This window comes from Lactuca saligna, chromosome 5 (genome assembly GCF_052625555.1).
Source record: "Lactuca saligna cultivar CGN05327 chromosome 5, ASM5262555v1, whole genome shotgun sequence".
NCBI lineage: Eukaryota > Viridiplantae > Streptophyta > Magnoliopsida > Asterales > Asteraceae > Lactuca > Lactuca saligna.
In genome coordinates this window covers 229,566,332-229,585,322 of record NC_136421.1, presented here as the reverse complement: position 1 = coordinate 229,585,322, position 18,991 = coordinate 229,566,332, and the positions used below count along the sequence as shown (strand labels likewise).

At 38.0% G+C, this 18,991-nt stretch overlaps 1 protein-coding gene across 1 annotated transcript; it reads left to right on the top strand.

The window, feature by feature from the left end:
* The first annotated feature begins 16,743 nt into the window (after window positions 1-16,743).
* Window positions 16,744-18,438, top strand: LOC145046335 (uncharacterized). Its single transcript, XM_078994618.1, has 4 exons — window positions 16,744-17,224; window positions 17,333-17,817; window positions 18,111-18,193; window positions 18,279-18,438. The coding sequence occupies exons 1-4, from the start codon at window positions 16,744-16,746 to the stop codon at window positions 18,436-18,438; spliced, it is 1,209 nt and encodes a 402-aa protein (XP_078850744.1).
* Window positions 18,439-18,991: the final 553 nt, after the last annotated feature.

Here is an 18,991-nt window from a genome sequence, read left to right as displayed (position 1 = left end):
AGAATCCTGATTCTATATACTCAATACTATGAAGTTTTGACGTATCACTTTGAGGAGTATGATGTTGGTTCTGAAGACAATGGTTATCTTATCTAGGAAGCAATAACATTAGGTCCTTTTGTTCATTCTGAAACAAATAGAACCATTAAGACTCAAAAGGAGTACAACAAACTCTTAACTGATGTGGAGAAGATTCCTCAAGACGAAAAAGAGAAGTTGTTGTGTAATGTTAAAGAAATGAGAATGATCAGATTTGATTTACAGTCTGATACGTTGCATTTGGTAAGCCCATGCACCACAACAAAAGAGATATGGGATAGACATAAAGATTCGTATTCCACTGATGAGGACCTAGAACATTCTATCCAAACTTTATTGTTGTTTGAGTTCGGTGCTTTCCAACAAAATCCAGATGACAAACTTATTCAGACATTCGATTGTTTCAACCATATTTTGAGCAAGATGATCAAGCACGGTATTGGAAGAGAATTGCTAGAATAGAAGGTCACATTTCTGAATGGTTTAAGACCCGAATGGATGGCTATGGCATCAACTGTGAAGGCTCATGAGCAGTTTAAAACCTATTCATTGGCGAAGATGGTGGGTATTCCCAAGTCTCATGAAAGTATTGTGATAAAGGAAGCGAAAGTGGTGTCTAGTATGGGATCCTTGGCCCTTCTCTATAAGGTGAAGAATGTGGTAGAAGATTAAGAAGACTAAAAAATGTCATAATGTGATCTAACAAGTGAAGAATACACAGTGATGGTTTCCAACCCGAAGCGGTTTGCTCATAAAAAGTTCCCTATTTCCAAGAACCTAAACTGTCAGGGAAGCTACAACTTAGAAAAGGCGAAAGAGGAGATCAAACTGGTCGGAGACTCCAGTTACGATTGCAACTTCTGCCATGGAAAAAACCACTTTACCAAATATTTCATGTTAAGAAAGCTATCGTAGAAGGAGCGTGAAGATGATGAAGCATACCATATGCGCAAGGAGGAGGAGATAAAGAAGAAGAAAGCCTCTAACAATACTATTAATGATTTAGTTTTGCAGGAGAACGCCGTTGATGATGAGTTCGGTGGCGTGGAAGCCTGGTATACACACTCTGAATATGAAGAGGTACGTAAGCCCACGCATGGCAGGGCATTTGTTGCGAAAGAAGATAGTATTGAGTTTGTTGGGAGATGCTTGATGGTGACAGTTGGAGTGTCAGAAATGAGGGATTACACAACCGAAGGTGAGTATGATGAGGCAAATCAGAAGCAAGATAAGCCTTTTGCTACCAAACTTGTGAGCGAAAGGATCAACGACTGCGATCAGTTGATCAAGAAGGTACAATCCATTCTCGAATATCTTAAAATACCTGCAGCAAACTATGAAAAGCAATTAAACAAATTAAAATTCAAATTTTCTAGTTTAAGTGGAAGTATAATGAAAACACACCATACAAATGCTAACCTAACCTATCAAATTAACAGGGTGACATCCAAGAGTGAAGAGCAAAGGATATGGATAGAGAAGACGGAGTTATACTTAGTTTGAGTGAGAGATGAGTTGATATATTTGCAACGTGACAATTTGAAGTTTTTAAAACAAAAGAGCATTTGTTGTTTGATTGCTAAACGTCTTTACACTAATATTACTCAGCTACATTTGAATTGTGATATTGGCAAAAAGGTGCACAAAATGATTTTACCATTTCTTGAATTGAAGGAGGATGAAATCGATGTTGATTGCTATAATTGTGAATCCATTGTATCATCAGATGAGGTTTCAGAGGCTTACATGATTGGTCTGCAAAAAATTGAGTCTTTTATTATGTCCAAAGACCATAACGACATGCTTAGGAATTTATTGGATGAAAATGACAAATTGAAAATAAAGACCAAAACCATGCACAAATTTGACTCACTGAGTACAAAATTAAGTTTAGAAAATAAGATGAATGCAGAAAATTCCTCTAAATTTGATGAGGATAGTGATATGAGTGAAATTTCTATAGAGGATGAGGTTGACTGCTCTGAATTCCTCAAAAGCGAACCCAAACCGGCAAAACCACTCATATCTGAAAAATCAGTTGAGTTCGCTCGTATGTCCAAGGACAAATCCAAATTCCTTAAAGAAAAGGCAGTTGTATATAAAGTGGTGCAAACTATACCGAATCAAGTATATACCACCACTAGAGTTACCAAGAAGCAAACAATCGAGCTAACTTCTTTGGTAGATGAAGACAATGTTGATGGGTGTGATAATTTTTTTTTGTTAGCTCCCATTGACAATGCAAACGAAATAGTAGGTCTGTCGGAGCGAACCTCATGGATGTCAAGGGTAGATATGTGGCTAAATCTCTTAACAAGCCTTCAAGCCTTTATAAGCCAAGTACAAGCGGTACTAAATAAATTCAAGGCGAACCGGTAAAGGCATCGAGAGAATCATCTCCAAGTGAAGCTTGTGAAGGTAAACCAAAAGCAAAAGCAAACATTCACAAATCTCAAAAATAACTTGCTGAGCGAACATGTCAAAGGAACAGAAAGTACCAGAAGAATCTCAAAGAGAGAAAGCAGTTTTGGAATCTTATACCGCTAATCATGTTGACAAGGTATCGAATCCATAGGCAAAAGCAAGCCCTTAGACAAAATAAAGGTCCATGCACTCACTGTCAGTCTTGCAATCAAACAAACCGAAGAAATAATTTTTGTGCCGAATCAAGCATTGATAAGAACCCAAAAAAGACAAGTTTCGGTCCTAAACTCCATCATACTCATCAAAAACCAAAGCCAAACCCAGTCAAGGATATCAAAGGAAAGGGAAAGCTAGTCTCTCACTATGAAGTTCATGCCAAGAGACGTCTGTTGCTATTCCATGTCCTGTAAAAGGCTCACGAGGACCCAAGAAACTTTGGGTTCGTAAATCTGCTTAATTTTACAGGTTATACGTGACGAGTAGTATGACGATGAATGGTACATTGATAGTGGCTGCTCACATCACATGATAGGAAAGAAGGAAGAGCTAAGGGAGTTTCGGGCCCTTAAGGATGGTGGATGTGTCAAATGCAGGAATAATTCATATGGCATAATCAAAGGCTATGGAATGATAACAAATAATGAATTTTCAATCTGTTAGGTAGCATATGTAGAGGGATTGCAGCACAATCTCATCAGAGTCTCTCAACTGGTTGTGGGAACTGGCTTGAAGGTTTCATTCGATGATGAAGGTTCGGAGATTGTTGAAAAGAAGACGAAGACTGTCCTGTTAAAATCAAAGGGAAAAGGAGAAATTTATCCTCTAAATCTTAACCCAATTCAAGGAAAGCCAGCTGTGTACCTTTTAACGAAAGCACTCTCTGATGAAAGTTGGGTATGGCACCGAAGGATCTCACATATCAACTATAAGGAAAACAACAAATTTGTTATCGGTGATCATGTACGAGGACTTCCCCTTCTCAAATTTGATAAGAAACACTTGTGCGCTACATGCGAGATGCGAAAGAAAAGACGAAAGAGTCATCCCACACGTGTTAACACAAAGATCATTGAACCACTTGAACTTCTACACATCGACTTGTGTGGTCCTTCAGCAATCGAAAGTATCAGTGGTAGTAACTAAATTTTAGTAATTATTTATGACTTTTCATGTTTCACCTAGGTTTTCTTTAGTAAATAGAAATTAGAGGCGAATCCAAAGCTCAAAGCATTTATAAAGCAAGTAGAACTTCAACTGCGAAAGGTGGTTAGAAATGTCCGAAGTGACAACGTGTTGGAATTCAAAAATCAAGAGTTAGAAGAATATCATGTTGATAAGGGAGTGTCTCACAACTTCTATGCTCCCTAGACTCCACAACATAATGACATAGTTAAAAGGCGAAACTGCTCTTTGTATGAACCAGCCCGAACCATGCTCAGCTTCAACTCATTACCTTTGTACTTCTCATCTGGGAAGATATCACGGTCGGTCCATTTGTTCATGCTGGAACAAACCGAACAGTGAAGACTCCAAAAGAGTATAATGAACTTTTGGTGGACGTAGATAAGATGCCACAAGACGAAAAAGATAAGTTGTTATGTAATCTCAAAGCCTTGAGGGTGATTAGATTTACCTTACAAACTAATACTTTCCATCTGGTCAGTTCATGCACTACCGCTAAAGAGATATGGGACAGGCTGAAAGAACTGTATTCAACTAAAGAGGATCTAGAGCATTCAATCCAAACCCTATTGCTCTCTCAGTTTGGAGCATTTGTACAAAAACCTGAAGAGACACTGCTTAAGACGTTTGATCGTTACAATCATCTGCTGAGCAAAATAATGATGCACGGTATTGAAAGGAAGGAGATCGAATAGAAGTTACATTCTTGAATGGTATGAGACCTGAGTGGATGGTAGTGGTCTCAACAGTAAAGGCTCATGGACAATTCAAATCATACTCTCTGGGAAACCTGATGGGTATCCAAAAATCATATGAAAGAACAATAACTAAAGAAGCAAAGGTTGTGTTGTTGAAGAAGAAGAAGAATCTGACATGTCAGAATGTGATCTAACCAATAAGGAGTACGCATTGATGGTGTCAAACCCAAGGAAGTTTGCTCGAAAGAAGTTTCCAGTCAATAAGAATAGAAACTGACAAGGAAGCTATAGTTATGAGAAGGTGAAGGAAGAGACAAAGAGCAATTCTCAGAAGGAAGATGAAAAGAAAGAAAGCAAGCTTATGGGAGATTCAGGGCATGACTGTAACTATTATCATGGCAAGAACCACTTTGCCAAGGACTATATGTTGAGAAAGATGGCTGAGAAAAGGGATAATGAAGATGATGAAGCTTATTACATGTGAAAGCTGGATGAAATAAAGAAAAAGAAGGCAACTAATGTTTCAATGAATGCCCTGATTGTATAGGAAAATGTGGATGAAGATGAGTTTGGTGGAGTTGATGTCTAGCATACGTGGCAAGAGAGGAAGCTACCAGTTCGGCTGGGAAATTTCTGATGGTTACTGCTGGAAGATCATCCGAAGATGAGTATAAGGAGCCAAACCTGACTTAGGAAAACTATTTTGTATCCAATCCCGTTAGTGAAAGGATCAACGACTGCGACCGGTTGATGAAAAAGGTACAAACGATACTTGAATCACTTAATGTTCCTGTTACTAATTATGAAGAAGAACTAAATGAACTAAAATTTAAATTTTCCAACTTAAGTAGTAGTCTGATGCAAACTCGCCTAGCAAATTCTAACCTAACTGACCAACTCACCAGGGAATCTTCCAAGAGTGAGGAAAGGAGGGCATGGATACAACTAAAGGAGTAGGAGTTAGTTAGAACTAGGGATGAGATTATTTATTTACAAAGAGACAACTTAGAGTTTTTGAAACAACGAAATGTTTTTTATCTGATTGCAAAATGCTTATATACCAATATAACTCAACTACAACTATATTGTGAAATAGGGAAAACGATCCATAAGATGATTTTACCCTTCCTTGAATTTAAGGAGGATGAAGTCATTGCTGAATGTGAATCAATAATGTCCTCAGATGAGATTTTGGTCACTTACAAATATGGACTAGATAAAATTGAGACCTTCATTGACTCCAAGGAACACAAATTTATGCTTAAAAATCTTCTAGATGAAAATGATAGGTTAAAAATTAAGTCTAAGACCATACAAACATCTGACTCATCAAATGCCAAATTATGTTCAGAATATAAAATAAATGTAGAAAACACGTCCGAATTTGATGAGGAAAGTGAGATGAGTGATATCTCAGTGCATGATGTGGTTGATTGTTTTGAGTTTTTAAAGAGAAAAACTGAGACTGAAAAACCCCTCATATGTGAAAACTCGGTAGAATATGCTCGCATATCCAATGAAAAATCAAAGAAACTTTAAGAGAAAGCAATGGTCTATCAAAAGGTTCAAACGGTACCAAATCAAGTGTATGTTGTTAAAGGTGTCACTGAAAAACAAACAGCAGAAATGAAAATTTTGGTTAACACAAACAATGCTGAAGGGTGCGACAATTACTTCTGGTCCATCCCTATCGATAATGCGGACGAAACCGTCGGTTTATCAGAGAAAACATCATGGAGGGTAAGGGGAAGGTATGTTGTTGAACCTATCAACAAACCCCCAAGTTTTGATAAACCAAGTTCAAGTGGAACAAAAGAGATGCCAAAAGAATCAAAGAAGGCATCCATGTATCCTCCAAGACAACCGAAGTTCACAAGGAGAAGCCCAAGTCAAGCTTCAATATTCATAAATCTCAAAAACAGCTGGCTGAATAGAAACGGGAAAGAAATCAGAGACACATGAAAAATCTACATGAGAGGAAACAATTTTGGCAGTCTCAAAACCCTAACCATGTTCCCTCCAAAAAAGAAACAAATGTCAAAGGAAATGATAACTTAAAGAACAACCGATAGTCTAGTTTCGGTCCAAACTCTTACTATTCTCGGAATCGAAAGCCCAGTCCCAGTCCCAATTTATCATAGAACCGAACATCCAGTCTCGATTCCAATCCCAGATCTGAGAACCGAACATCCAGTCTCGGTTCCAACCCCAGATCTCATAACCGAACTTCAAGTTTCGATCCCAACACCAAGGATGAAAACCGAAAGTCTAGTTTCGGTCATTCTCATAGTCAACAAAAGACTTATTCAGCAAAGAATGTTAATGGAAAGGGAAAGCTTGATTCAAACTCTAACATCAATAAAAAGAAAAAGTCAGCTAACTCTAGGACTCAAAAGAATATCCCAAAACCAACTAACAAAACACCATCTGATACATTACAGTTTAAAAAAGACAAAAATAAAATAAAAGTTTATACCATCAAAAGGAAAGATGGAACCAGTCTAATAAAAAGAACTTATTTGGTTGATCTTTATGTTGTTGTTCCTTTTTCTATAAAAGAATTACCAGGGCGCAAGAGACTTTGGGTTCTTAAATCTACTTGAATTTACAGGCTATAAGTGATGAGCAGTTTGACGACAAATGGTACATAGACAATGGTTGCTCACCTCACATGACAGGAAGGAAGGAAGAGCTGAGGGAGTTTCGGTCCCTTAAGGATGGTGGATGTGTGAAGTTTAGCAACAACTCTTATGGCGCTATCAAAGGATATATCATGATAACCAACGGAGAGTTCACAATTCGAAAAGTGGCGTACGTGGACGGATTGCAACACAACCTCATAAGTGTATCTCAATTGGTTGTGGGTACATGACTAAAAGTCTCATTCAATGATGAGGGATTAGAAATTATTGAAAAGCAATCCAAAAGAGTTATGTTGAAGTCTGAACACAAGGGAGAGATGTATCCTTTAAATCTCAACCCAATTCGAGGATAACCAACGATTTTCCTTTTATCAAAAGCGAACTCTGACGAAAGTTGGTTATGGCACAGACTGTTGTCACACCTGAACTTAAAAACATTAATAAGTTGGTCCTTGGTGATCATGTTCGAGGCCTCCCTCTTCTCAAGTTTGATATGGAACATCTATGTGCAGTGTGTGAGATGGGCAAACAAAGCCGAAAGAGCCATCCTACATGAATCAAGACCAAGATCATTGAAGCTCTTGAACTTCGACACATTTAATTGTGTGGACCTTCGGCTATTGAAAGTATCAGTGGTCGTAAGTTCATACTTTTCATAGTAAATGATTTTTCATGCTTAACCACGGTTTACTTTCTTAAGCAGAAATGACAAGCGACTCCCAAGTTGGAGATGAAGAAAAGACGAAAGAGTCATCCCACACGTGTTAACACAAAGATCATTGAACCACTTGAACTTCTACACATCGACTTGTGTGGTCCTTCAGCAATCGAAAGTATCAGTGGTAGTAACTAAATTTTAGTAATTATTTATGACTTTTCATGTTTCACCTAGGTTTTCTTTAGTAAATAGAAATTAGAGGCGAATCCAAAGCTCAAAGCATTTATAAAGCAAGTAGAACTTCAACTGCGAAAGGTGGTTAGAAATGTCCGAAGTGACAACGTGTTGGAATTCAAAAATCAAGAGTTAGAAGAATATCATGTTGATAAGGGAGTGTCTCACAACTTCTATGCTCCCTAGACTCCACAACATAATGACATAGTTAAAAGGCGAAACTGCTCTTTGTATGAACCAGCCCGAACCATGCTCAGCTTCAACTCATTACCTTTGTACTTCTCATCTGGGAAGATATCACGGTCGGTCCATTTGTTCATGCTGGAACAAACCGAACAGTGAAGACTCCAAAAGAGTATAATGAACTTTTGGTGGACGTAGATAAGATGCCACAAGACGAAAAAGATAAGTTGTTATGTAATCTCAAAGCCTTGAGGGTGATTAGATTTACCTTACAAACTAATACTTTCCATCTGGTCAGTTCATGCACTACCGCTAAAGAGATATGGGACAGGCTGAAAGAACTGTATTCAACTAAAGAGGATCTAGAGCATTCAATCCAAACCCTATTGCTCTCTCAGTTTGGAGCATTTGTACAAAAACCTGAAGAGACACTGCTTAAGACGTTTGATCGTTACAATCATCTGCTGAGCAAAATAATGATGCACGGTATTGAAAGGAAGGAGATCGAATAGAAGTTACATTCTTGAATGGTATGAGACCTGAGTGGATGGTAGTGGTCTCAACAGTAAAGGCTCATGGACAATTCAAATCATACTCTCTGGGAAACCTGATGGGTATCCAAAAATCATATGAAAGAACAGTAACTAAAGAAGCAAAGGTTGTGTTGTTGAAGAAGAAGAAGAATCTGACATGTCAGAATGTGATCTAACCAATAAGGAGTACGCATTGATGGTGTCAAACCCAAGGAAGTTTGCTCGAAAGAAGTTTCCAGTCAATAAGAATAGAAACTAACAAGGAAGCTATAGTTATGAGAAGGTGAAGGAAGAGACAAAGAGCAATTCTCAGAAGGAAGATGAAAAGAAAGAAAGCAAGCTTATGGGAGATTCAGGGCATGACTGTAACTATTATCATGGCAAGAACCACTTTGCCAAGGACTATATGTTGAGAAAGATGGCTGAGAAAAGGGATAATGAAGATGATGAAGCTTATTACATGTGAAAGCTGGATGAAATAAAGAAAAAGAAGGCAACTAATGTTTCAATGAATGCCCTGATTGTATAGGAAAATGTGGATGAAGATGAGTTTGGTGGAGTTGATGTCTAGCATACGTGGCAAGAGAGGAAGCTACCAGTTCGGCTGGGAAATTTCTGATGGTTACTGCTGGAAGATCATCCGAAGATGAGTATAAGGAGCCAAACCTGACTTAGGAAAACTATTTTGTATCCAATCCCGTTAGTGAAAGGATCAACGACTGCGACCGGTTGATGAAAAAGGTACAAACGATACTTGAATCACTTAATGTTCCTGTTACTAATTATGAAGAAGAACTAAATGAACTAAAATTTAAATTTTCCAACTTAAGTAGTAGTCTGATGCAAACTCGCCTAGCAAATTCTAACCTAACTGACCAACTCACCAGGGAATCTTCCAAGAGTGAGGAAAGGAGGGCATGGATACAACTAAAGGAGTAGGAGTTAGTTAGAACTAGGGATGAGATTATTTATTTACAAAGAGACAACTTAGAGTTTTTGAAACAACGAAATGTTTTTTATCTGATTGCAAAATGCTTATATACCAATATAACTCAACTACAACTATATTGTGAAATAGGGAAAACGATCCATAAGATGATTTTACCCTTCCTTGAATTTAAGGAGGATGAAGTCATTGCTGAATGTGAATCAATAATGTCCTCAGATGAGATTTTGGTCACTTACAAATATGGACTAGATAAAATTGAGACCTTCATTGACTCCAAGGAACACAAATTTATGCTTAAAAATCTTCTAGATGAAAATGATAGGTTAAAAATTAAGTCTAAGACCATACAAACATCTGACTCATCAAATGCCAAATTATGTTCAGAATATAAAATAAATGTAGAAAACACGTCCGAATTTGATGAGGAAAGTGAGATGAGTGATATCTCAGTGCATGATGTGGTTGATTGTTTTGAGTTTTTAAAGAGAAAAACTGAGACTGAAAAACCCCTCATATGTGAAAACTCGGTAGAATATGCTCGCATATCCAATGAAAAATCAAAGAAACTTTAAGAGAAAGCAATGGTCTATCAAAAGGTTCAAACGGTACCAAATCAAGTGTATGTTGTTAAAGGTGTCACTGAAAAACAAACAGCAGAAATGAAAATTTTGGTTAACACAAACAATGCTGAAGGGTGCGACAATTACTTCTGGTCCATCCCTATCGATAATGCGGACGAAACCGTCGGTTTATCAGAGAAAACATCATGGAGGGTAAGGGGAAGGTATGTTGTTGAACCTATCAACAAACCCCCAAGTTTTGATAAACCAAGTTCAAGTGGAACAAAAGAGATGCCAAAAGAATCAAAGAAGGCATCCATGTATCCTCCAAGACAACCGAAGTTCACAAGGAGAAGCCCAAGTCAAGCTTCAATATTCATAAATCTCAAAAACAGCTGGCTGAATAGAAACGGGAAAGAAATCAGAGACACATGAAAAATCTACATGAGAGGAAACAATTTTGGCAGTCTCAAAACCCTAACCATGTTCCCTCCAAAAAAGAAACAAATGTCAAAGGAAATGATAACTTAAAGAACAACCGATAGTCTAGTTTCGGTCCAAACTCTTACTATTCTCGGAATCGAAAGCCCAGTCCCAGTCCCAATTTATCATAGAACCGAACATCCAGTCTCGATTCCAATCCCAGATCTGAGAACCGAACATCCAGTCTCGGTTCCAACCCCAGATCTCATAACCGAACTTCAAGTTTCGATCCCAACACCAAGGATGAAAACCGAAAGTCTAGTTTCGGTCATTCTCATAGTCAACAAAAGACTTATTCAGCAAAGAATGTTAAAGGAAAGGGAAAGCTTGATTCAAACTCTAACATCAATAAAAAGAAAAAGTCAGCTAACTCTAGGACTCAAAAGAATATCCCAAAACCAACTAACAAAACACCATCTGATACATTACAGTTTAAAAAAGACAAAAATAAAATAAAAGTTTATACCATCAAAAGGAAAGATGGAACCAGTCTAATAAAAAGAACTTATTTGGTTGATCTTTATGTTGTTGTTCCTTTTTCTATAAAAGAATTACCAGGGCGCAAGAGACTTTGGGTTCTTAAATCTACTTGAATTTACAGGCTATAAGTGATGAGCAGTTTGACGACAAATGGTACATAGACAATGGTTGCTCACCTCACATGACAGGAAGGAAGGAAGAGCTGAGGGAGTTTCGGTCCCTTAAGGATGGTGGATGTGTGAAGTTTAGCAACAACTCTTATGGCGCTATCAAAGGATATATCATGATAACCAACGGAGAGTTCACAATTCGAAAAGTGGTGTACGTGGACGGATTGCAACACAACCTCATAAGTGTATCTCAATTGGTTGTGGGTACATGACTAAAAGTCTCATTCAATGATGAGGGATTAGAAATTATTGAAAAGCAATCCAAAAGAGTTATGTTGAAGTCTGAACACAAGGGAGAGATGTATCCTTTAAATCTCAACCCAATTCGAGGATAACCAACGATTTTCCTTTTATCAAAAGCGAACTCTGACGAAAGTTGGTTATGGCACAGACTGTTGTCACACCTGAACTTAAAAACATTAATAAGTTGGTCCTTGGTGATCATGTTCGAGGCCTCCCTCTTCTCAAGTTTGATATGGAACATCTATGTGCAGTGTGTGAGATGGGCAAACAAAGCCGAAAGAGCCATCCTACATGAATCAAGACCAAGATCATTGAAGCTCTTGAACTTCGACACATTTAATTGTGTGGACCTTCGGCTATTGAAAGTATCAGTGGTCGTAAGTTCATACTTTTCATAGTAAATGATTTTTCATGCTTAACCACGGTTTACTTTCTTAAGCAGAAATGACAAGCGACTCCCAAGTTGGAGATGAAGAAAAGACGAAAGAGTCATCCCACACGTGTTAACACAAAGATCATTGAACCACTTGAACTTCTACACATCGACTTGTGTGGTCCTTCAGCAATCGAAAGTATCAGTGGTAGTAACTAAATTTTAGTAATTATTTATGACTTTTCATGTTTCACCTAGGTTTTCTTTAGTAAATAGAAATTAGAGGCGAATCCAAAGCTCAAAGCATTTATAAAGCAAGTAGAACTTCAACTGCGAAAGGTGGTTAGAAATGTCCGAAGTGACAACGTGTTGGAATTCAAAAATCAAGAGTTAGAAGAATATCATGTTGATAAGGGAGTGTCTCACAACTTCTATGCTCCCTAGACTCCACAACATAATGACATAGTTAAAAGGCGAAACTGCTCTTTGTATGAACCAGCCCGAACCATGCTCAGCTTCAACTCATTACCTTTGTACTTCTCATCTGGGAAGATATCACGGTCGGTCCATTTGTTCATGCTGGAACAAACCGAACAGTGAAGACTCCAAAAGAGTATAATGAACTTTTGGTGGACGTAGATAAGATGCCACAAGACGAAAAAGATAAGTTGTTATGTAATCTCAAAGCCTTGAGGGTGATTAGATTTACCTTACAAACTAATACTTTCCATCTGGTCAGTTCATGCACTACCGCTAAAGAGATATGGGACAGGCTGAAAGAACTGTATTCAACTAAAGAGGATCTAGAGCATTCAATCCAAACCCTATTGCTCTCTCAGTTTGGAGCATTTGTACAAAAACCTGAAGAGACACTGCTTAAGACGTTTGATCGTTACAATCATCTGCTGAGCAAAATAATGATGCACGGTATTGAAAGGAAGGAGATCGAATAGAAGTTACATTCTTGAATGGTATGAGACCTGAGTGGATGGTAGTGGTCTCAACAGTAAAGGCTCATGGACAATTCAAATCATACTCTCTGGGAAACCTGATGGGTATCCAAAAATCATATGAAAGAACAGTAACTAAAGAAGCAAAGGTTGTGTTGTTGAAGAAGAAGAAGAATCTGACATGTCAGAATGTGATCTAACCAATAAGGAGTACGCATTGATGGTGTCAAACCCAAGGAAGTTTGCTCGAAAGAAGTTTCCAGTCAATAAGAATAGAAACTGACAAGGAAGCTATAGTTATGAGAAGGTGAAGGAAGAGACAAAGAGCAATTCTCAGAAGGAAGATGAAAAGAAAGAAAGCAAGCTTATGGGAGATTCAGGGCATGACTGTAACTATTATCATGGCAAGAACCACTTTGCCAAGGACTATATGTTGAGAAAGATGGCTGAGAAAAGGGATAATGAAGATGATGAAGCTTATTACATGTGAAAGCTGGATGAAATAAAGAAAAAGAAGGCAACTAATGTTTCAATGAATGCCCTGATTGTATAGGAAAATGTGGATGAAGATGAGTTTGGTGGAGTTGATGTCTAGCATACGTGGCAAGAGAGGAAGCTACCAGTTCGGCTGGGAAATTTCTGATGGTTACTGCTGGAAGATCATCCGAAGATGAGTATAAGGAGCCAAACCTGACTTAGGAAAACTATTTTGTATCCAATCCCGTTAGTGAAAGGATCAACGACTGCGACCGGTTGATGAAAAAGGTACAAACGATACTTGAATCACTTAATGTTCCTGTTACTAATTATGAAGAAGAACTAAATGAACTAAAATTTAAATTTTCCAACTTAAGTAGTAGTCTGATGCAAACTCGCCTAGCAAATTCTAACCTAACTGACCAACTCACCAGGGAATCTTCCAAGAGTGAGGAAAGGAGGGCATGGATACAACTAAAGGAGTAGGAGTTAGTTAGAACTAGGGATGAGATTATTTATTTACAAAGAGACAACTTAGAGTTTTTGAAACAACGAAATGTTTTTTATCTGATTGCAAAATGCTTATATACCAATATAACTCAACTACAACTATATTGTGAAATAGGGAAAACGATCCATAAGATGATTTTACCCTTCCTTGAATTTAAGGAGGATGAAGTCATTGCTGAATGTGAATCAATAATGTCCTCAGATGAGATTTTGGTCACTTACAAATATGGACTAGATAAAATTGAGACCTTCATTGACTCCAAGGAACACAAATTTATGCTTAAAAATCTTCTAGATGAAAATGATAGGTTAAAAATTAAGTCTAAGACCATACAAACATCTGACTCATCAAATGCCAAATTATGTTCAGAATATAAAATAAATGTAGAAAACACGTCCGAATTTGATGAGGAAAGTGAGATGAGTGATATCTCAGTGCATGATGTGGTTGATTGTTTTGAGTTTTTAAAGAGAAAAACTGAGACTGAAAAACCCCTCATATGTGAAAACTCGGTAGAATATGCTCGCATATCCAATGAAAAATCAAAGAAACTTTAAGAGAAAGCAATGGTCTATCAAAAGGTTCAAACGGTACCAAATCAAGTGTATGTTGTTAAAGGTGTCACTGAAAAACAAACAGCAGAAATGAAAATTTTGGTTAACACAAACAATGCTGAAGGGTGCGACAATTACTTCTGGTCCATCCCTATCGATAATGCGGACGAAACCGTCGGTTTATCAGAGAAAACATCATGGAGGGTAAGGGGAAGGTATGTTGTTGAACCTATCAACAAACCCCCAAGTTTTGATAAACCAAGTTCAAGTGGAACAAAAGAGATGCCAAAAGAATCAAAGAAGGCATCCATGTATCCTCCAAGACAACCGAAGTTCACAAGGAGAAGCCCAAGTCAAGCTTCAATATTCATAAATCTCAAAAACAGCTGGCTGAATAGAAACGGGAAAGAAATCAGAGACACATGAAAAATCTACATGAGAGGAAACAATTTTGGCAGTCTCAAAACCCTAACCATGTTCCCTCCAAAAAAGAAACAAATGTCAAAGGAAATGATAACTTAAAGAACAACCGATAGTCTAGTTTCGGTCCAAACTCTTACTATTCTCGGAATCGAAAGCCCAGTCCCAGTCCCAATTTATCATAGAACCGAACATCCAGTCTCGATTCCAATCCCAGATCTGAGAACCGAACATCCAGTCTCGGTTCCAACCCCAGATCTCATAACCGAACTTCAAGTTTCGATCCCAACACCAAGGATGAAAACCGAAAGTCTAGTTTCGGTCATTCTCATAGTCAACAAAAGACTTATTCAGCAAAGAATGTTAATGGAAAGGGAAAGCTTGATTCAAACTCTAACATCAATAAAAAGAAAAAGTCAGCTAACTCTAGGACTCAAAAGAATATCCCAAAACCAACTAACAAAACACCATCTGATACATTACAGTTTAAAAAAGACAAAAATAAAATAAAAGTTTATACCATCAAAAGGAAAGATGGAACCAGTCTAATAAAAAGAACTTATTTGGTTGATCTTTATGTTGTTGTTCCTTTTTCTATAAAAGAATTACCAGGGCGCAAGAGACTTTGGGTTCTTAAATCTACTTGAATTTACAGGCTATAAGTGATGAGCAGTTTGACGACAAATGGTACATAGACAATGGTTGCTCACCTCACATGACAGGAAGGAAGGAAGAGCTGAGGGAGTTTCGGTCCCTTAAGGATGGTGGATGTGTGAAGTTTAGCAACAACTCTTATGGCGCTATCAAAGGATATATCATGATAACCAACGGAGAGTTCACAATTCGAAAAGTGGCGTACGTGGACGGATTGCAACACAACCTCATAAGTGTATCTCAATTGGTTGTGGGTACATGACTAAAAGTCTCATTCAATGATGAGGGATTAGAAATTATTGAAAAGCAATCCAAAAGAGTTATGTTGAAGTCTGAACACAAGGGAGAGATGTATCCTTTAAATCTCAACCCAATTCGAGGATAACCAACGATTTTCCTTTTATCAAAAGCGAACTCTGACGAAAGTTGGTTATGGCACAGACTGTTGTCACACCTGAACTTAAAAACATTAATAAGTTGGTCCTTGGTGATCATGTTCGAGGCCTCCCTCTTCTCAAGTTTGATATGGAACATCTATGTGCAGTGTGTGAGATGGGCAAACAAAGCCGAAAGAGCCATCCTACATGAATCAAGACCAAGATCATTGAAGCTCTTGAACTTCGACACATTTAATTGTGTGGACCTTCGGCTATTGAAAGTATCAGTGGTCGTAAGTTCATACTTTTCATAGTAAATGATTTTTCATGCTTAACCACGGTTTACTTTCTTAAGCAGAAATGACAAGCGACTCCCAAGTTGAAGATGTGTATCAAGAAAGTGGAATTGCAACTGCAAAAGGTGGTGAGGAACATTAGAAGTGATAGTGGGATTGAGTTCATGAATAGAGAGTTTGAAGACTTTCTGGACGAAAAGGGAGTATCTCACAACTTCTCTGCTCCTTATACTCCACAACAGAATGAAATTGTTGAAAGACGAAATCGTTCCTTAGGTGAGGCGGCCAGAACCATGATAAATTTCGCTTCTCTTCCACTATACTTCTAGGCTGATGCTTTCGCAATTGCATGCTATACTCAGAACCGATCCTTACTTAACAAATGATTCTCCATCACTCCATATGAGTTTTTGAAGAATCGAAAGCCCAATGTTATGTTTTTCCGTGTGTTTGGTTCCAGGTGCTTCATTTTCAATTCCAAAGAAAACTGAAACAAGTTCGGCGTTAAAGTCGATGAGGGAATCTTCCTTGGTTATTCACTCACTTCAAAGCCATATAGGGTTCTAAATAAACACTCCAAACGTATTAAAGAAACCTATTACGTAACCTTTGATGACAACTATATGAAGAAGGTTCAACCGAGTTAAAATACCATGGGGGGAATATTTCTAGAATCAGGACAAGTCTCGGTTCCCATTCCTAACTTATTTGAAGAATACATAAGGCTATTTGATGAACCAGAAAAGGCTATATACTCGAAGGAGAATGCAACAGACAACAAAATCGACCGTCTGAAAAAGATCATCGATGACCCTACGAAAGACATGGAAAAGAATTCTTCTAAAGCAACTGATGATCAATCCTCACTTAACCCTCCAAATAACAGCTCAACATTTCAGGTGGAGGGTTCATCTATATCCAATACAACTGGATTATCAATCGAGGGGGAGAATCCAAATTTAACCGAGGAGGAGAATCCAACTCTAACCGAATGTGAGGAACCAAACAAGGGATACACTTCACCATTTGAGGGGGAGAATGAAAAATCAAATGAAGAAGACGATCGATCAGAATTTGAAGAAGAGGTAAATGCAGATTTGGATCGTGTTTATGACCCTAGTTACCATCCTTTAAGTAAGTGGACAAAGGATCATCCCAAAACACAAATTATTGGTGAATCGTCTAAGCGAGTTCTCACATGCTCTCAATTAAAAGCGAAACAAACTGCATTATTCTCTCAAGTTGAATTCTGTATGTTTAATTTGTTTGTCTCCAAAATCGAACCGAAGACGATTAATATTGCACTTGATCATGTTGATTGGGAACAAGCTATGCAAGATGAACTCAATGAGTTTGAACATAATCGTGTTTCGAGGCTGATTCTCACTCCAAAGGATGCTTCTAAGGTCAGCTTAAAATGGGTCTTCAGGAACAAGCTGGACAAAGAGGGCAACATCATTCACAATAAGGCTTTGCTAGTGGTGAAGGGATACTATCAGGAAGAAGGAATAGATTATGAGGATACATTCACTCCGGTGGCAAGGTCGGAATCGGTTAGAATATTTCTAGCATATGCTGCACACAAGAACTTCAAAGTTTTCCAGATGGATGTAAAATGTGATTTCTTATATGGAGAACTAGAAGAAACTGTGTATGCTGAACGACCTCTTGGGTTCATGAACGAGAAATCCCTGATCACTGCTATGTGTTGGATAAAGTTGTATATGGTTTAAGCAAGTACCGAGGGCGTGGTATGAAATGTTAACTCGCTTTCTTAAAATGTCTAAATTTAAGCAAGGTTCAGTTGAACCAACCTTCTTTCGAAAGAAATAGGGAGACCATTTAATGATAGTTCAGATTTATGTCGATGACATCATCTTTGACTCCACAGATCCTAGCTTAACAGTTGAGTTCAGAAAGCTGATGGAGACTAAATTTGAAATGAGCGCAATGGGTCAAATTAAACTTTTTCCTTGGATTGAATATAAGATAGGGACCATAATGCATTTTTATCAACCAGGATGCCTACACGAAGAATTTGCTATCAAAATTCAGTATGATGGGAGATTCGAAGGTGAAGGTTCCCATGGCATTTGACAAGAAGTTAACTTCGTCCCTGGAGAAATCTTCATATGTATCTAACGAATATTAGACCATATATTATGTTCTTTGTTTGTTATTGTGACAGGTTTCAAGCAAATCGAAGAGAACCTCACATGGTAGCAGTGGAAAAAAAATTTCTCTATCTAAAGCTAACCTCGTCTATCGGTCTTTGGTACCCTGCTAGATCTGGATTCTTTGTTCAAGCTTTCTCTGATGCTGGTCTTCGAGGATACGGTCTAAACTGAAAGAGCACAACTGGTGGATACCACTTCCTTCATGGCAAACTCGTTAGCTGGCAGTCTAAGAAGAAAACTTGTGTGTGTCTTTCAACAGTCGAAGTTGTGTATATAGCTGCAGCATCCTGTACCTCACAAGTAAACTGGATACAAATCCAATTAAGGGACTACGAATTAAGTATGAAGAAAATACCTCTCTACCGTGACTCTGAATTGTGCAATAAGAATCTGTCACAATTCGGTGCAACACTCAAAGACAAAGCATATTGCACTAAAATACCATTTCATCAAGGACCATGTTGAAGATGGAAACGTGGAAGTTCATTTCGTTCGGTCCTCTGATCAACTCATTGACATCTCCACAAAATCCTTACCAGAAAGAACCTTCAATAAAATTTTACAAGGTTTACGTATGATGGAAGCAGAGTCGGTATCGAAACCTCTAACCTCTCAATAAAAATTAGACAAGCGAAATGAATCGAACGCTCGGCTTATTTCGGCTCCAGATTTTTCGGGAACCGAAATGAACTGAACGCTCGGCTTATTTTGGCTCCGGATGTTT